Below are 17,751 nucleotides of genomic sequence, written 5' to 3'. Positions count from 1 at the left end.
TACATGGAAGAGTTGGCGCATGCGCAATCGATGCGCGTTAGCCGGAGCACAGCTCCATCTGCTGGTCAAAATACGACAAGACATTTTTAAAACATTGGCTCTCTGTAAATTGATGAAATACAACCCTCCTTCATTGATGATGTTTGTAGAGGATTGTTAGATATTACTTTAATTAATTTAATTAATTACTAATTGATTGAATTAATTATTCAGATCATTTCATTTTCTGTTTCACAGAACTTTGATCAATTGTTTTGTGATAATCTAATAATAACCATTTCTTTGTGTCGATAATAGCTAATTGACTTTACAGGTTTGCATCAATGAAGTGTCAATGAATAATTCTAACTAATCATTCATTCCTTTCATTTAACAGTCGATTTCTTTACAGGTTATAATTAATATTTGTAATTTACATCTTTTATTTTAGTTAGGTCATTTCCACAGTGTTTGATTAAGGAATAGCAGAATAGTACATATTTGATAGTTGAGCAGTAAAAGGGTTTTTGTGGATCGGTGAATACTTAGGTGTGACCAGCTTTTGTGATTTAATAATTGTGTTGACCAGAACTGTAATTAGTATTGAATGAGTAATCAAGTGACACATATTCATAAACAATTAGGAAACACATTTAAGTATAAAGTACTTACAAAGTGATTAGATTTAAGTTAATACTGCACTGACATACACAAGAGGCAAATCTGTTGTTCTGGGTTGTAGTGGTTTTGTGTGGACGGTTAATACAGTTATATTGGACTAGCATTTGTTTAGCAAACAAGACAATAGGAAGGTGGGTTGTAAGAAGCGTACACCTTATCTAATATAGAATATTGTCAGCATATTGAGCAAGTAGAATGGGGTCGAATTCCACGAAGCTGTTAAAAGATATTAGTGAACATCGTGGAATGTTGGCTACGTTATCCCCTATGGCTGTAGTGGGAAAAATGAATCCTCTTGTTAGGGAAATTAGCAAAATGTCTACGAAATGGAATAGCCGTTGGGCATACATTGAACAGCCGTGGCCGAAAGAGGGCAGCCTTAATTTACAATTAATTGCAACATTGGAGATACTTATCAATGGGCACAAAGCACATCAAAGAGGAAAGATTAGATCAGAGAAACGCAAGTTAGAGTTAGCTATTTTAGATCTATTTAAGGTAGAGGGACAGAAAATAGCTCAGATGGAACCGGAAAAGAAAAAAGAATTGGCCAGAACACTGGAACAGAAACTGAACATTTCATCCCCAGACCTGTGTCCTGCCTCCAGTCCCCCTCCATATGCTAAGGCACTGGAGGATCATTCCCAGAAGAAGAAGAAGGAGCCAAGGGGAAAAGGGGACGACAGGAGTGACGAGGAAGATGACAGCGAAGATGGCAGTGAAGACTCAAGTGATGACGACAATGCAGATGGAGGCTACAACGCGCAGGTCAGGAAGATGATAGCCACAGCCGAAAGGAAAGGTGGGAGAAGACGCCCGGAGAAAGAGGGAGATTGTCACCGAATGTCATCAAATACATTAAAGAACTGTCCAGTGCTGATTCGGGGTAACAAGATGGAATATCATCCGTGGCATCATACAGATTTGTCTGAAGTGATCGAGAAACTCCCAGTTCTTCAAGAGGGAGGACATTCGTGGACGCGAGAGGTCGACGTGATACTGACAGGAACGCAGGCCGCGATGGGAGACCTGAAAAGACTCTTAGCTTTTATTGCAGGATTGGATACAATGCAGGAAATATTGATGAAGGCAGGACTTCATAGATATATCAATACATCAGTTTATGATCCAGAGCTCTTCGCAGCAAACAGAGGCAGGCTGTGGAAAGCAATCAGAGAGACCTACCCTACTCACATTCACCCAGACAATATCATTGTGAAGCCACTGGGGGGGGATGAGAATCCCAGGGGTTATGTTGCCCGTATGCACTCTCAATGGAGAAGTGTGACAGGGAAAGACGCTGAAGATAACCCCATAGAAAAATCCATAATCAGGGAAAAAATACAAGAAGGGCTTCCTACCCCAGTTAAGGATAAGCTAGCAGAAGTGGTGGGGCTACGACACATGAACAAAGCTGTTTATATAGACCACGTAGCTCATCAAGTTGAGTTATATCGAAAGAACATTCAGATACAGAAGGCACGAGACGAAGAATCCCTCAGAATATTGACTCATTTGCAATTGACTGAAAGCGAGAGGAACATAGAGGGAGTGCAGGCTTTAGCCCCACAGCAACAGCCACCTGGAGTGCAGACTGCTACTTACCAGTCCTACTCACAGGGGCCACAAGGGGGGTATCCTGCTACTTACCAGTCCTACCCACAGGGGCCACAAGGGGGGTATCCATACCCACAAGGGCCACCAGGGGTGCAAGCGGTTCCATACCAGATGTACACACAGCCTGGCCAAGGACCACCACCAGGGGGATGGACAGCAGCAGGGAAGGAGATGCTAGAACCATGCCAATGCGACCAGAATGGACATCTAGCCTGTGCCTGCTGCAACAGGCCCCAGGGGGGCGCAGGGGGGAGCCAAGGAGGAGGATATTGGCCCCCTACTACACCTGCTCCAGGAGTGATGAACCCTTACGGAGGCCCAGCAGCTGGCCTATAGGGGTGCCCGGAAGATCCGAGTGGGAGGTGCCAGCTGGTGGTGACAAAGAAGCCTGAAGGCGCCACGCACCTCCCTATGTCTAGAGAATATGTGAAGACAATCGGATTTGAGGGAATTAAACAGCTGATTCCTACAACTGAGCTTGTAGACTTAGAGTACAAGGGACAGAGAGCAACTCTGTCAACACTTGTGTCAGAACACACGCCAACAGGGCTGCTAGGGAGAGATGCTCTATGCCAATTGAACTGTACAGTAAAATGCACACCTGACGGCTGTCAGGTGACGATGCCATCCGGTGCTCAGGTTCCATCGACAGCCAGAGTGATTAAGCATAGAACAGACCTACAAGCTTTGCCTTTAAAGGGAGCTGATATAGAATATTGGGTTGATGGGTCTTGTTACGGGGTAGGAGAAACTTTGTGCGCTGGGTATTCCTTAGTTAAAGCACAAAATTCAAAGTTTATTGTAGAACAGGCTGAGGCAGTTCCTCAGCCTTGCTCGGCTCAGTTGGCTGAATTGATTGCCCTCACAGAAGCATGCAACTTGGGAACCGGACGGAGAGTGACAGTGTACACCGACTCTGCCTATGCACATAATGTTTGTCATTTTAATGGAGCTGTATGGAGGGGGCGGGGTTTTAAGAGAACTGATGGTACGCCTATACAGCATCACGCACAGATCATGAAGCTGTTACAAGCCATGATGAAGCCAAAGGAATTAGCCATAGTGAAGTGTGCCACACACAGGTCTGACTCATCACATGTCACACAAGGTAACAGGGCTGCAGAGGATGCAGCCAAAGCCATTACAGGAGCAGACAAGGCAGGTAAAGGTCTTCTGGTCACACATGAAAAGCAATTACAGGGCATGGTCACACTTGAGGATTTATTGATGTTACAGAGTAGAGTAACTACGTTAGACAAGAGCGTTTGGCTAGCAAGGGGGGCAAGTCAGGATGACACAGGTCTATGGAGGAATCATGAGGGGTTGGTTGTAGCACCCTCAGATTTATTAGGCATGTTAATACAGGAAGCTCATGGATTAGCACATGTGGCTAGGGGGGAGGTAAGACGCAGGATTACCAAGAAATATGGGTTTTGGAGTCCATATTTGATGGAACAGATTGACCATGCTTTAGGTCAATGTGGGGTCTGTTGGAGAAACAACATCAGAGTGGGTACACCAGTGGTGTCTGGGCATATCCCTACCCCAATAGGGCCACGGGTGGTGGACAGGGGGGTGGATGTACAGAGTAGGCAGGATGTTGTGCCAACAGGTGCCGAGGTCCCCAGAGAACCTGAGAAGGAGGAGCTACGAGGAGATGCTGTGGTGTTGCCAGAGCCAGTGGCAATGCCAGTGTTACAGCCAGTGACATTACCGGCAGTGCCTGAAACCGAGGGGACAGTGGAAAGCTGTCCAGATGCCAATAAACCAGAAACTAACGAAGCAGAGAGGGTTGACAGTCTGGAGGTCCAGCCTGGGAGTGTCCAAAGCCTGGACACCTGTGCTACTGGGGATGCTGGCGAGTGCCTGCACCATGCTTCAGATGATGCTGAGGGCGACTCCCCAGACCTTGATCAGCGTGGGAGGGGACCAGGCGGCTGCCTGAACCTCAATGACACTGACGGACGACGACCAGTTAGGAAAAGATTAAAGACTATGAATAGGGTAGTGAAGCAGCAGATCAAAGGGAACGACGGGAATGGACAGCAGATGATAGCATGGCTGGAAACGGTCTTAGGGGCATGGGAAACTTACTTTGCTAGGATAGGAGCACCTATTATAGCAGACATGATTTTTGACTTTCTTAGGAGACAGGGCCTCATTGACTGTTTTTGGAAAATCAGTCACTCAGTCCACGTTAATGAACTTTTCAGAAGACTAGTCCTCACCTGAGGTGAAGATCTATGCATTAATGCATTCCCTTTGTCCTATGCTTACTGTTGGAGAATTATGTGTTATGATAACTGAATGTCATTATTTGTGTATTGTTTGTTTGTTTCTATATCGTGTGATTGAGGTCAGTTGAGAAGTGATGTGGTGGTTATACAAAGCTAGGAGAGAGGTTCTGTTCCTAGCGCAACGAAAATGGAAGCTTCTGACTATGAAAGTGTTATCAATCTGAGACAGCGGTAAAGGCTGTTCTCCAACTGGGTACAAGTGCTAGTAACCTCTGACCCTGACGCTTCAAGGACAAAGAAAACATCGGTCGTTGGAAGTTTCTGTATTGATTTGTGCATGATGAACTGTGTTTAGTTTAATTGTGATTGTTATTTTCAAAATTCTTTTTATTATTGGTTGTTTTCTATTTTTTGTTTATGATATCTTTGGTTCCTAATACTGGTCCTGGGTTGGTCTGTGTTATTGTGCTTCTTGTGTTGTGTGTTGGTGTAGTTTTTCTGTCTGTTGTTGTTTATTTTTTAATTTTTAATTTTATTTTTTTTGGGATGTTTTGTGGGGTTTTGTGTTTTTGTTTTTGTTTTATGGTAGTTTAGTTTCGGAACACCCTCTGGGTGGTCCGAGGGGGGATGTGTCGTATATTTCTGTAGTATGTATGATCTATGTATGAATATGTAGTATATTTTAAACACACACACACACACACACACTGATCATTAACAGATGGCCCCTGGACCAGCTATCAGAGACCTGGGGGTTGGGCAAAGACACATACACGCTGGCCCCTCCCCTCTGGAACGAAACTGGGACAGAGGGAGAGAGCGTTCGCTTTCTAGCCGAAGTCCATGGGGAACGCATGTAATGTATATATCTGCCTGTAACTGATTAAATTGTCTTAAACTAACTGTTCTTTGATTCAGAACCAATAAGAATACACGACATTCGCGTTGGTCTCGACTAGCGTTTGACGGAGATGAGGAAAGCTCAGGAGTTTTGAGGACACGGAGAAAAATGCGCGTAACGGCGTCGGAGGACAATGTTATGCGAGCCCAAGCCCTGTCTGACCGGGGTGCCCAGAACGCCCAAAGCGCACGTAGCCAGAGCGCACAGCGAACAGACATTGTGTGCTACAAATGTGGCCAAAAGGGACATATCAAAAGGAACTGTCGACGCAAGGTGTGGTGTAACCACTGTAGGAGATCCACACATCAAGGAGCCGCCTGCAAAAGGAGACCGGACCAGGACGACGCGCGAGGGGTGTCCGAGCAAGACAAGCCAGGACGCAGTGTTACGAGGGGCCTGATGGTGGACACCGGTGCGACTGCGCATATTATCACCGACCTGGCCAGGTTCAAGGTGTTCGATGACGGTTTCCAGGCCGAGACGCACTGCGTGGAGCTGGCGGACGGCACGAGGAGCAAAGGGGTCGCAGAGCGCAGAGGAGATGCGGAGGTGTGCTTGATGGACAGCCGAGGGAGGCGACTGACTACAACGCTGCGAGGGGCGCTGTACATCCCCTCATTCCCCCAGGACATCTTCTCGGTGAGAGCAGCCACAGACACTGGGGCAACTGTGATCTTCAGAACAGGAGAAGACATCCTACAGCACAGAGACGGTACTGCATTTCACATCCATGAGCATAATAGACTATATTATTTGCCCACAGTGGATGACCAATGTGATCAAAGTAAGAGCTGTTTTGATCTAAAGACATGGCATGAAATTCTAGGACATTGTAATTTTGAGGATGTTCTGAAACTCCAGAATGTTGTTGATGGTATGTCAATTAAGGGAAAAATTGATAAGTCTAACCTGAACTGTGAAGTGTGCACTCGGGGAAAGTTTGTACAGAGCTTCAACAGGAAGCCTGATAGAAGGGCCAAAAATGCTCTAGAGTTGGTGCACACAGACCTAGCGGGTCCAATTGACCCAGTGTCCATAGATGGACATAGATTTGCACTTTCGTTCACAGATGACTATACTAGTACTGTGTTTTTCTACTTTCTTAAGCACAAGAGTGATACTGTACAGGCGACAGAGCAGTTCATAGCTGACACCGCCCCGTATGGTAGGATCAGACGTATCAGGTCAGATAATGGTACTGAATTCACAGGGAAAGAGTACCAAGGGCTACTGAGAAGAAATGGTATCAGACATGAGACATCATCTCCATATTCGCCACATCAGAATGGCACTGCAGAACGCCAGTTTAGGACTCTCTTTGACATGGCTCGATGCATGTTATTAGAGAGCAAGCTACCCAAGGTGTTATGGCCTTATGCAGTACAGACTGCATCTGTAGTGAGAAATAGGTGTTTTAACAATCGCACAAAACAGACACCTTACATGATGCTGACAGGGAGACGTCCCAATATGTCTAGGATGCAGAAGTTTGGAACGGTGTGTTATGCCTACAAACAGGATAAGAAAAAGCTAGACCCAAGGAGTGAGAAGGGCTTCTTTGTAGGGCATGACAAGAAAAGCCCAGCTTACCTGGTTTTCTATCCTGACAGTGGAAAGGTGAGGAAGCACAGACTGGTCAGATTTATGCCAAAGACGATGGGTGAGCAGCAGACACAGACTGAGATATCAATAGATGATGAGGACTGTGATGTGCCACAAAGGGCCAGCACGACTAAGCAAAGGGACGCGAGTCCAAAGACAGCTGAAGAGCATATTCCTGTGACCAGGCCCGAACAGGTGCAGACTAGGGAGAAACAGGAGTCTCCACGCTATCCTCCCAGGGAGAGGAAGAGACCTGATTATTTTGGGGACCGTGTCTATGAAGTAGGAAGTCAGGACCAGGCACAGGTAAACATTGATTACTGCTACAAAATGTTGTGTAACGTACCTTTGACCTACAGTGATGCAGTGAAGTCACCCAAGTCTAGAGAATGGGTCAGTGCTATGGACGACGAAATGCAATCATTGAGAGAGAATGGTACGTTTACTTTGACTAACTTACCCCAGGGCAAAGTTGCAGTGGGGGGTAGATGGGTGTATACAATCAAGAAAAATGCAGATGGTTCAGAAAAATACAAAGCACGCTATGTTGCAAAAGGCTACAGTCAGAGAAGGGGTGTTGACTATGAAGAGACCTTTTCTCCCACAGCCGATTTAACCAGTGTTCGAGTGTTGATGCAAAAAGCAGCACAGGAGAATTTGATTTTACATCAAATGGATGTCAAAACTGCCTATCTTCATGCACCGATAGATTGTGAGATATACATGGAACAGCCAGAGGGTTATGAGCAGACATCTGGCACAGAGACAGTGGTGTGTAAACTAGAGAAGTCACTGTATGGTCTAAAACAGTCTGGCCGAAATTGGAACCATTTATTACACGACTATCTAATGGTGAATGAGTTTGTGCAAAACCCTGCAGATCATTGTGTATATACTAAAGAAACGGAACATGAGAAAGTGATCATGATTATATGGGTCGATGATTTGGTTATTGCTGCCAGTAACGAGAATGCACTGAATGTTGTAAAAGAGATGCTCTCAAAGAAATTTCAGATGAAAGATATGGGCAAATTGACACATTTCCTGGGAATCGATTTTGAACAGTGTGATGGATGTGTAACAATGTCACAAAAGCAGTGTGTAAAGAACATGCTAGAGAGGTTTGACATGCAGAACTGTAAACCCCGATCGACGCCTTGTGAGCAGACACTCAATTACACTGAAGGGGCAGGATTAATGAGTGATGTCACTCGGTACAGAGAGGTCGTCGGTAGCCTCATCTACCTGACTATGTGTACTAGGCCAGATCTTTGTTTCATAGTGAGTAAACTGTCCCAGTATTTTACCAAACCAACCGAGGAGCATTGGGCCACTGCCAAACATGTATTGAGGTTCTTAAAGGGCACCAGTGATAAAGTGTTGTGTTACAAAAGGTGTAACTCTGATTTGAGATTACAGGCTTTCAGTGATGCTGACTGGGCAGCAGATGTCACAGACCGTCGTAGCACAACAGGTTACTGTGTTAGTCTACATGAGAATGGTCCATTGGTCTCATGGAAGACCAAAAAGCAACCAACGGTGGCGTTGTCCACATGTGAGGCGGAGTACATGGCATTAGCTGCAACCACCCAAGAGTGTTTACACCTGACTCAACTGTTGACACATATGGATGCATGCAAGTATGCACCACCCATTGTCCATGAGGACAATCAGGGAACGATTGCATTAGCTAAGAACCCAGTCCGCAGACAAAGATGCAAACACATAGATATAAAGTACCATTTCATCAGGTCTACAGTACAGAATGGACAGATCTGTTTGCAATATTGTCCCACAGATCAAATGGTGGCTGATGTGTTTACCAAACCAGTAACTAAGGACAAATTGGTTAGGTTCACAAAGGTTATGTTTGGGAGAGAAACCACATCAGTGTGAGTAAGGACCAAGCGGTCAATTTTTGTTTTGGTTTTCTTGCTTTATTTTTTCAAAGTGTTATAAGAGAATACCAGTGAAAAACTGAAGACTGTTTGTAAATGATGATGATGATGATGATGATGTATATTCTTGTTTCACAGGAGAGGAACAATATCAGTGCCAGCTTTTGTTTGTTTGATTGATGGAATGACAGCCCCAAAGAGTGTTATGGAAATTGTAGGCTACTGATTGTTATTGATTTGTTTATTTTTCTCTCCATCTTGGTCAGGTGAGAGCAAGTGGGGGTGTTGACATGAGTGTGCTCTCCAGTCATCCCTATCCCAGTGTGAGTGGGGCATAATTGGTTGATTGACACCAGCTGTGTGACATGAATGATTGAGCCAGCTGATCCTATATATGTGACCATTCCCACAATAAACGTTGCTTCCTTGATAACATGAACCCTGTCTGACAGCGTATGATTCCTCCGTTCAGTGTGTAGTCCGATCGTTATGGTCTTAGCCAATACGCAATAACCAACGTTTAACACTACGTGTCACAATAGATGTTATCCAGCTCAGAGTTGACAAACCAGGCTAAATGATAAACAATCACATAGGCTAAAAGCGGTACAGAATTAAGTAATTCTCCTCAATCTTGATTGCTTAATGTAATACCCACCCAGGCAATCTAGATTGAGGAGATGTCTTTTAATCCTCAATCTAGTAGTATCTATTTGTTTGAAACAAAACAACCAACTGATAGAGTAGAGACTTTATTTGTATATCACTACACGAGAACAAGCCAGTTAACTCAAAAACAAACCCATGAATAACATTACAAGGCACTTTGTAAGAGCATGGATAGAGTAACAGATGACAGTTGGAGATACTGAGGAAAATAACATCAACAGAGGTATATGGGACAATGAATGTACAGTTTCTCAGAATTAGCTCAAAACAACAGTCACAGTGACACGTACAGGCGTGTGTAACAGATTAACCTGGTTAACCAAAGTTACAATGGTTATATAATAAAAGTTATACAATATATAACCACACAACCACACAATTGTAGCGTAAAAATAACGTCGCCCCTGATGGTCTAATTCTACCAACTAAAGGCTACTTTTCAAGGAGGTAGTACAACACACAGATATCGACGACAACAATGCACCCTCACGCTTCTCTGTTGCCCTCTCTCATGTGTTCTTCTCCTCCTCCCCTTCCTCCTCCACCTCCAACACCAGGCAGGTGTACGCGATGGCTTTCGTCACGGCGTAGGGGTCACAGTTCGCCGCGGGCCGGCGGTCCTCGAAGTAGCCGCGTTTGTCCTGGCTCACCTGGCGCGGTATGCGGATGCTCGCGCCGCGATTGGCCACGCCGGCGGAGAACTCGTGGATGCTGGCGGTCTCGTGGAGACCCGTGAGACGCCTGGTGTTGTCCTGGCCTCCGCGCGGGTCGTACACGCGGATGTGCTCCGCGTGCCTCTTGCTCAGCTTCTCGACGGCCGCCTCGATGTGCCTGTCGGTAAGGCAGGGGAGAGAGGAGAGGGCCGTTGGAGAAAGGCTGTGTGTGTATGTGTTTATGTGTGTGTGTGTATGTGTTTATGTGTGTGTGTGTGTGTGTGTGTGTGTGTGTGTGTATTTTGGGTTTCTGTGTGTGGTCTGTTTGTAGTGAGAGAGAGAGAGAGACAGACAGAGAGAGTCAGAGACAGAGAGAGAGAGAGAGAGAGAGAGACAGAGAGAGAGAGGGAGAGACAGAGAGAGAGAGAGAGAGAGAGAGAGAGAGAGGGAGAGACAGAGAGAGAGAGAGAGAGAGAGGCAGAGAGACAGAGAGACAAGGCTGTGCACGTGAAAGCATCCGTACACGACGCGGTAGCTTATGTGTCTGTATCACAGTAGGGGTGTGTTATGCTTGACTACGTGTTCATGTTTGTGTTTCATTATGTATAAGTCGAAGAGCATACAGAATGTGTTCATCCGTAAGACCTCCTCATCCCCACTACCCCCTGTACAGTTTCTCTACTATAAATAAATAATTCTTCCTTCTTTTAGCTTTGTAACTGCCAATGGCCCCTGGTCCGAGCATGGATTACTTTTTTCTTATGATGACTGGTGGATAGATGATTCATTTACTTAGACAAATGTATTTGGATAAAGGCGTCTGCTAAATGCCAAAAATGTAAATGTAAAGGTAAACATGAGTGTGTGTGCATGCGTGTGCCTGTGTGTGTGTCTGTATGTGCGTGTGTGTGTGTGTGTACTCACTGCAGCCCTCCCTCCTCCCTCATCTCCTTGGTGCTGACGTTGGTATGGCAACCGGCGCCGTTCCAGTTGCCCTTCATGGGCTTGGGGTCGAGGGTCGCCACCACGCCGAAGTCCTCACACACGCGGTGCAGCAGGAAGCGCGCCACCCACAGGTGGTCCCCCATGTCTATCCCCTCACACGGCCCCACCTGGAACTCCCACTGTGGGGGGAGGAGGGAGGGAGGGAGGGAGGGAGGGAGGGGAGGAGGGAGGGAGGGAGGGAGGGAGGGAAGGAGGGGAGGGGGGGAGGGAGGGAGGGAGGGGAGGAAGGAGGGAGGGAGGGAGGGGAGGAGGGAGGGGGGGAGGGAGGGAGGGAGGGAGGGAGGGGGGGAGGGAGGGAAAAGAGCAGGCCGATGGAGAGAACGAGGAGACGGAGAGATGAAAGAGAGGGTGGAAAAGAGGAGGTCAGCGTGAAAGAGATGGAGGAGAGTGAGTGTTAGAACCTTGTAACATTGTTGTTTTTTTTATCTTCAGTCCACCAACCACACCAAGTCAATTTCCTGTATGATCTATCGATCAGTGATCCGCAATGCCCCCCTACCGTGGACCCCTTCAAATCAGCCCTCAAAACCCCTTTTCAAAAGCCCTTTTATTTATTTATTTATTTATTTTTCTGTTCTGTCTGTCTGACTTTCTGTCTGTAAAATCTGTAAAGCGTCCTTGGGTTTGTGAAAGGCGTTATATAAAACCAAGATATTATTATGTTTGTGCGAATATACTTGGCAATAAAACATAATTCTGATTCTGATTCTGACAGTTTTTCTCATATATCTGATCGCTACAGGATCAGATCGTATATATTATATACGGTACTATATAGATATGATATATATAGAGGCTGATTTTGAGTTGGAGAGGAAAAAAGAGAAAAGCAACTTATGGGATGACACTGCACTGAGGCCAAAGGTCAAAGGTTACCTGAGAGGGCATGACCTCAGCGTTAGTGCCGCAGATTTTGACCCCGGCGTAGAGGCACGCCTTGTAGTGGCACTCCACAATGTCCCGGCCGTACGCGTTGTCTGACCCCACCCCACAGTAGTACGGACCTGGGAGGGGCAGAGATGGAGAGAACAGGGAGAAGAGGGGGAGGGAGAGAAGAGGGGGAGGGAGAGAAGAGGTGGGGAGGTTAGAAGAGGGGGAGGGAGAGAAGAGGGGGGGAGGGAGAGAAGGGACCTTTTAAAAAGCCCATTACACCAAATGTTCCCTGCTAGCTCGCCGTGGTCTTATCGTCAGTTGGTCCTCTGTGTTGTTGCCGTAGCAACCCCCAGTTTGAATCTGGGGGGCGGCAGGTCGCCTAGACTGAGGTTAGAGATGCCGGCCAGCAATCAGTGGGACACTGGTTTGATCCCCCACGCCAGATGTGAGCTGGAGGGTTGCTGGCATCATATCTGCCGTTGTGCCCTTGAGCAAGGATGGCTAGCTGCTCCACGGGTGCCAAAGACGGCTGACCTTGTGCCCAAAAGCCCAGAGCTCTGTTTTTCCGGAGGGGTGTGCATGCGTGTTGGTTCGGCAAATAACTTAATTGATTGGCAAATAAAACATTGTTGTTTTTGGTTTTGTTTAGTGTTATCTGACCTTCCCATCACCCATCATTTTTTACCTGGATTTTATTTTCTATTTTTTATTTATTTAACCTATATTTATCCAGGAGGTCCCTTGAGATTAAAATCTGTTTTTCAAGGGAGACCTGGCCAAGATAGCACACCAGTACAAGTACAAGGTTACAAACTCAGAGAATAAAGCACAATAAAAAAAACAACACAGGACAACAGATACATATTACAAATCAAGAATTGAACTGCACTGAAGTTAACCTGGGGTGCGTTCGTAAATACGTTCTGGAAATCTGATCAGCACTCACGGAATGTCTCTTGTCTAATCAAATTACTTGGTCGCTCTATGACGTTGAACCCAGTGTGCACTCGGCGTAAACGGACTGCACTTGTATAGCGCCTTATTCCAAAGTGCTTTACAATCTCGCCGGCCCGCTCATTGGGAGCAATTTGGGGTTCAGTGTCTTGCCCGAGGACACTTCGACATGTGGTCAGCCGAGGTTCCAACCACCGATCTGCCGACCTTGTGTTCATTAGACGCCGGCTCTACCTCCTGCGCCACAGTCGCCCCGAATTTACGAACGCACCCCTTGGCCTCCCTGGCCGTCACTCACCCTGCTCCCCGGGGAACCCGTTGGCGGGCCAGCCGTAGGGGTGTCCGTCCATGCCCAGCAGGGTGTACTCCTGCTCCAGCCCGAACCAGATGACGTGCTCCTTCACCTGCTCCATCACCCGCCTGCAGCTGAACCGCTGGTTACTCTCTGGGCGCGGGGGAACAGGGGGAACACACCGCAGGGTTAGGGTGGTTTTACTCTTAAGGCCCTCACATAGTCGAGCGGACAGTACGCGGACAGTCCGCTCGACTATGTGAGGGCCTTTAGTTTCAGTTTGACAGTCTGACACACTACCACACACCCAGGTGAGTAGAGGCTGCAACATGAGTTAGGATGTTACTTTTGTGTGTTGTTGTTGTTGTTTCACAGTAAAAAAAAGGAGCTTGTTTTAAAAAATGGGTACAGTGGGGGAAATAAGTATTGAAACACATCAGCATTTTGTCCAGTAAATGTGTTTCCAATGAGCCTATTCAAGTGAAATTTGCACCAGACGTTAGTATTAACTCAAACAATCCAGACGACAAAATCTAAACATTAATAAAGTCAATATGTAAATAAAGTTATGTGTAATAAAGAATGGAATGAAACAGGAAAAAAATATTGAACATATTAAGAAAAAGCAGTACACCACAGCAAGGAAAGGCAAGGAACCATTGTATGTCAAAATCTTTTACAGAATGGGTGTGTCAGAGATGTTTACAGAATGGGTGTGTCAGAGATGTTTACAGAATGGGTGTGTCAGAGATGTTTACAGAATGGGGGTGTCAGAGATGTTTACAGAATGGGGGTGTCAGAGATGTTTACAGAATGGGTGTGTCAGAGATGTTTACAGAATGGGTGTGTCAGAGATGTTTACAGAATGGGGGTGTCAAACATGTTTACAGAATGGGGGTGTCAGACATGTTTACAGAATGGGTGTGTCAGAAGTGTCTACCTGCGGGCAGGCGGTTGTACTTCAGCACTTCACACAGGACCAGCTTATTGGGGTCGAGGGTGAACGGGTCCCTGAACATGCGGACAGGGATCAGGTACATGTCGCTGTTGGAACCCTCGGACTGGGAGGTGCTGGAACCGTCGAAGTTCCACTCCGGAATGTCTGCCAAAGGTGTTCCAGAATCAGATCCAGAATCAGAATCAGAATCAGAATCACTGTGGGATGTTTTTCTGCGTATATAATGACGTATGTGTATGACACTGTGGTATTTTGACCTGCCATTAAAAACTTGTTCACACAAGTAAAGTACAGTAAAATGACATACAGTATGTACTGAAAAATGTGTGCAGTGAAGTCACTGCAATGTAAGCCTCTTCGGATAAAAGCCTTGGCTAAATGGCATATATTATATTATTATTACTATTATTATTATTATTATTATTATTATTATTATTATTATTATTATTATTATTATAATTATATTATTCTATATGTAAGCCGTTACCCTCCAGTCCCTTGGGCTCCTGGTCCAGGGTTCTGGTCTTGTTCCTCAGCCCCTCCCCAGAGCCGTCGATCCAGATGTAGGTCACCTGACAGGCGCCCCCCTGAGGCAGGGAGAGGTAGTGCTGCCGCAGGGACTTGTTGAGACGCGAGCTGACCGACACGGAGGCCATGGCTGACTGGACACTGGACACCCGCGCCCGCAGAGAGTGGAGCACCTGGGGACAACCAGAGAGAGAGAGAGAGAGAGAGAGAGAGAGAGAGAGAGAGAGAGAGATAGAGGTCATGATAGAGCCCAGAGAGGCCTTATAGAAATGCATTTGACTGTTTAGCAGTAAGACACTTTTATCCAAAGCGATAGAGATTCAGTTAGAGATTCCAGGGGCAGTCACCCTGGAGTAACTTAGGGCTAAGTGCCTTACTCACGGGCACACTAGTGGTGGTGTTCCCAGGTCTTACTCAAGGAGACACTAGTGGTGGTGTTCCCAGGTCTTACTCAAGGACACACTAGTGGTGATGTTCCCAGGTCTTACTCAAGGACACACTAGTGGTGGTGTTCCCAGGTCTTACTCACGGGCACACTAGTGGTGGTGTTCCCAGGTCTTACTCAAGGACACACTAGTGGTGGTGTTCCCAGGTCTTACTCAAGGACACACTAGTGGTGGTGTTCCCAGGTCTTACTCAAGGACACACTAGTGGTGGTCTTCCCAGGTCTTACTCACGGGCACACTAGTGGTGGTGTTCCCAGGTCTTACTCAAGGACACACTAGTGGTGGTGTTCCCAGGTCTTACTCAAGGACACACTAGTGGTGGTGTTCCCAGGTCTTACTCAAGGACACACTAGTGGTGGTGTTCCCAGGTCTTACTCAAGGACACACTAGTGGTGGTGTTCCCAGGTCTTACTCAAGGACACACTAGTGGTGGTGTTCCCAGGTCTTACTCAAGGACACACTAGTGGTGGTGTTCCCAGGTCTTACTCACGGGCACACTAGTGGTGGTGTTCCCAGGTCTTACTCACGGGCACACTAGTGGTGGTTTTCCCAGGTCTTACTCACGGGCACACTAGTAGTGGACGTGGTGGTGTTCCCAGGTCTTACTCAAGGGCTACACACTGGTGGTGGTGTTCCCAGGTCTTACTCAAGGACACACTAGTGGTGGTGTTCCCAGGTCTTACTCAAGGACACACTAGTGGTGGTGTTCCCAGGTCTTACTCAAGGACACACTAGTGGTGGTGTTCCCAGGTCTTGCTCAAGGACACACTAGTGGTGGTGTTCCCAGGTCTTACTCAAGGACACACTAGTGGTGGTGTTCCCAGGTCTTACTCAAGGACACACTAGTGGTGGTGTTCCCAGGTCTTACTCAAGGACACACTAGTGGTGGTGTTCCCAGGTCTTACTCAAGGACACACTAGTGGTCAGGCCCGGATTAACCCCCTAGGGTGCCCTAGGGTGACCAGACTTGATGTGTGCCCCCCCCCCCCCCCCCCAACACACACACCCTCCTACTTTGCAAGTGAAAGTGTGATATTTACTATGGTTACAAAACCCATAGATTTACAAGAGCATATATATTCCTAATAAACTCTCCACAGTAAAACCCAATTTAGCCCTATGTATTGCAAGACCCATCGTTCACCCAAGTTTCATAAAAAATTGTCCCAGTTGTGTTTGATAAAAAGCATGTGACATACAAATGGACAGAGACCGAATCATAGTCCCTCATTTCATCGGTGGGTGACGGTGACCATAACCCAATCGTGATCTTAGAATTATAAGGTTCTATCTCCGTTTAGAATTATAAGGTTCTATCTCCGTTTAGAATGATAAGGTTCAATCTCCGTTTAGAATTATAAGGTTCTATCCCCGTTTAGAATGATAAGGTTCTATCTCCGTTTAGAATGATAAGGTTCTATCTCCGTTTAGAATGATAAGGTTCTATCTCCGTTTAGGGTGGTTCAGAGATATTGAGCGTCAACGTTTTTACGAGAGGGTCACACAGGACTCGTTAGCCCATGCAAATAAGTCGTTTGTTTTCGAGGTGATTAGCCATGGATGTCCCAGTGTTTGCTTTGAGCGCAGAGCTCCGTGCCAGAGAGTATTGTTTAAAGGAGCAGGGGCAGGGCATACGTTTGTTGGAAATCTGCCATCTCGGGGCCATCGCGGCAAAATTCAGTTAGAAGTTCCAAACAACTTCCACCCTACAGTATATACAGTATATAACCCCCCAAGATGGACTTGCAGTTTCCGATATCTGTTTTCTGCATGCATTCTTGCATTCTTACTCAGGGGAGGCTGGTTTATTAGGGGCAATTGGACAATGCCCCACCAAAGGGAGAAGAGAGAGATTTTTTTTCTATGACTTCTAGACAGTGTTGCTTCTGAATATCATAGTCCAATCAGCTAGTGTTCTGTGGAGTATATCATAGTCCAATCAGCTAGTGTTCTGTGGAGTATGTTCCAATCAGCTTCAAGTCCCGCCCCTTTCAGGGCAACTTTCAGTCTACTCGAAATTGCACTAGGCTGTTCTCGTAGACTTGCATGTAAAATCTATTTTGGTAACTTCAGGACTTTCGGTCATTTGTCTATGGGGTTTTGGGACATGCACAAAGAATCGTACGTGCTTACGTCATGTCATACGGCCGGTGTAGCTTTAACCTACATTTCAGATCACGTTCGTTCACCTGCGGTTGAATCTTTAAAAGAAACACCGTTCAGCCGTCGTAGCAACCAGGAGAAATTAACAGTAAAGGAATTAGGACCACCCAGACCAAATTTAATTATAAAGCAAGTTTATACAAAGGCAGGGAAAATTGGAAAATCGTATAACCGAGGATTTACGAGGGGTTGGTATGAGAAGAAAACATGGCTAGCGGGATGTGAAGTAACAAATGCGTTGTTCTGCTTTCCACTACCGGACTTTGTAAACAAATTGAACAAATGGATTAGAAGG

General features: G+C 46.3%; 1 protein-coding gene across 1 annotated transcript; it reads right to left on the bottom strand.

Moving 5' to 3' along the window:
- Positions 1-10,093: 10,093 nt before the first annotated feature.
- On the bottom strand, positions 10,094-14,975 carry LOC308156378 (glutamine synthetase-like; the record flags this gene model as incomplete). Its single annotated transcript, XM_080529716.1, has 6 exons — positions 10,094-10,415; positions 11,162-11,361; positions 12,119-12,246; positions 13,368-13,514; positions 14,302-14,463; positions 14,807-14,975. The coding sequence occupies 6 exons, from the start codon at positions 14,973-14,975 to the stop codon at positions 10,094-10,096; spliced, it is 1,128 nt and encodes a 375-aa protein (XP_080385842.1).
- Between the last annotated feature and the right edge of the window lie 2,776 nt (positions 14,976-17,751).

The sequence above is a fragment of the Nansenia antarctica genome (assembly GCF_963989245.1).
Source record: "Nansenia antarctica genome assembly, chromosome: 4".
Lineage (NCBI taxonomy): Eukaryota > Metazoa > Chordata > Actinopteri > Argentiniformes > Microstomatidae > Nansenia > Nansenia antarctica.
The sequence above is the reverse complement of the archived record's forward strand: the minus strand, read 5'-3'. Positions and strand labels throughout refer to the sequence as shown.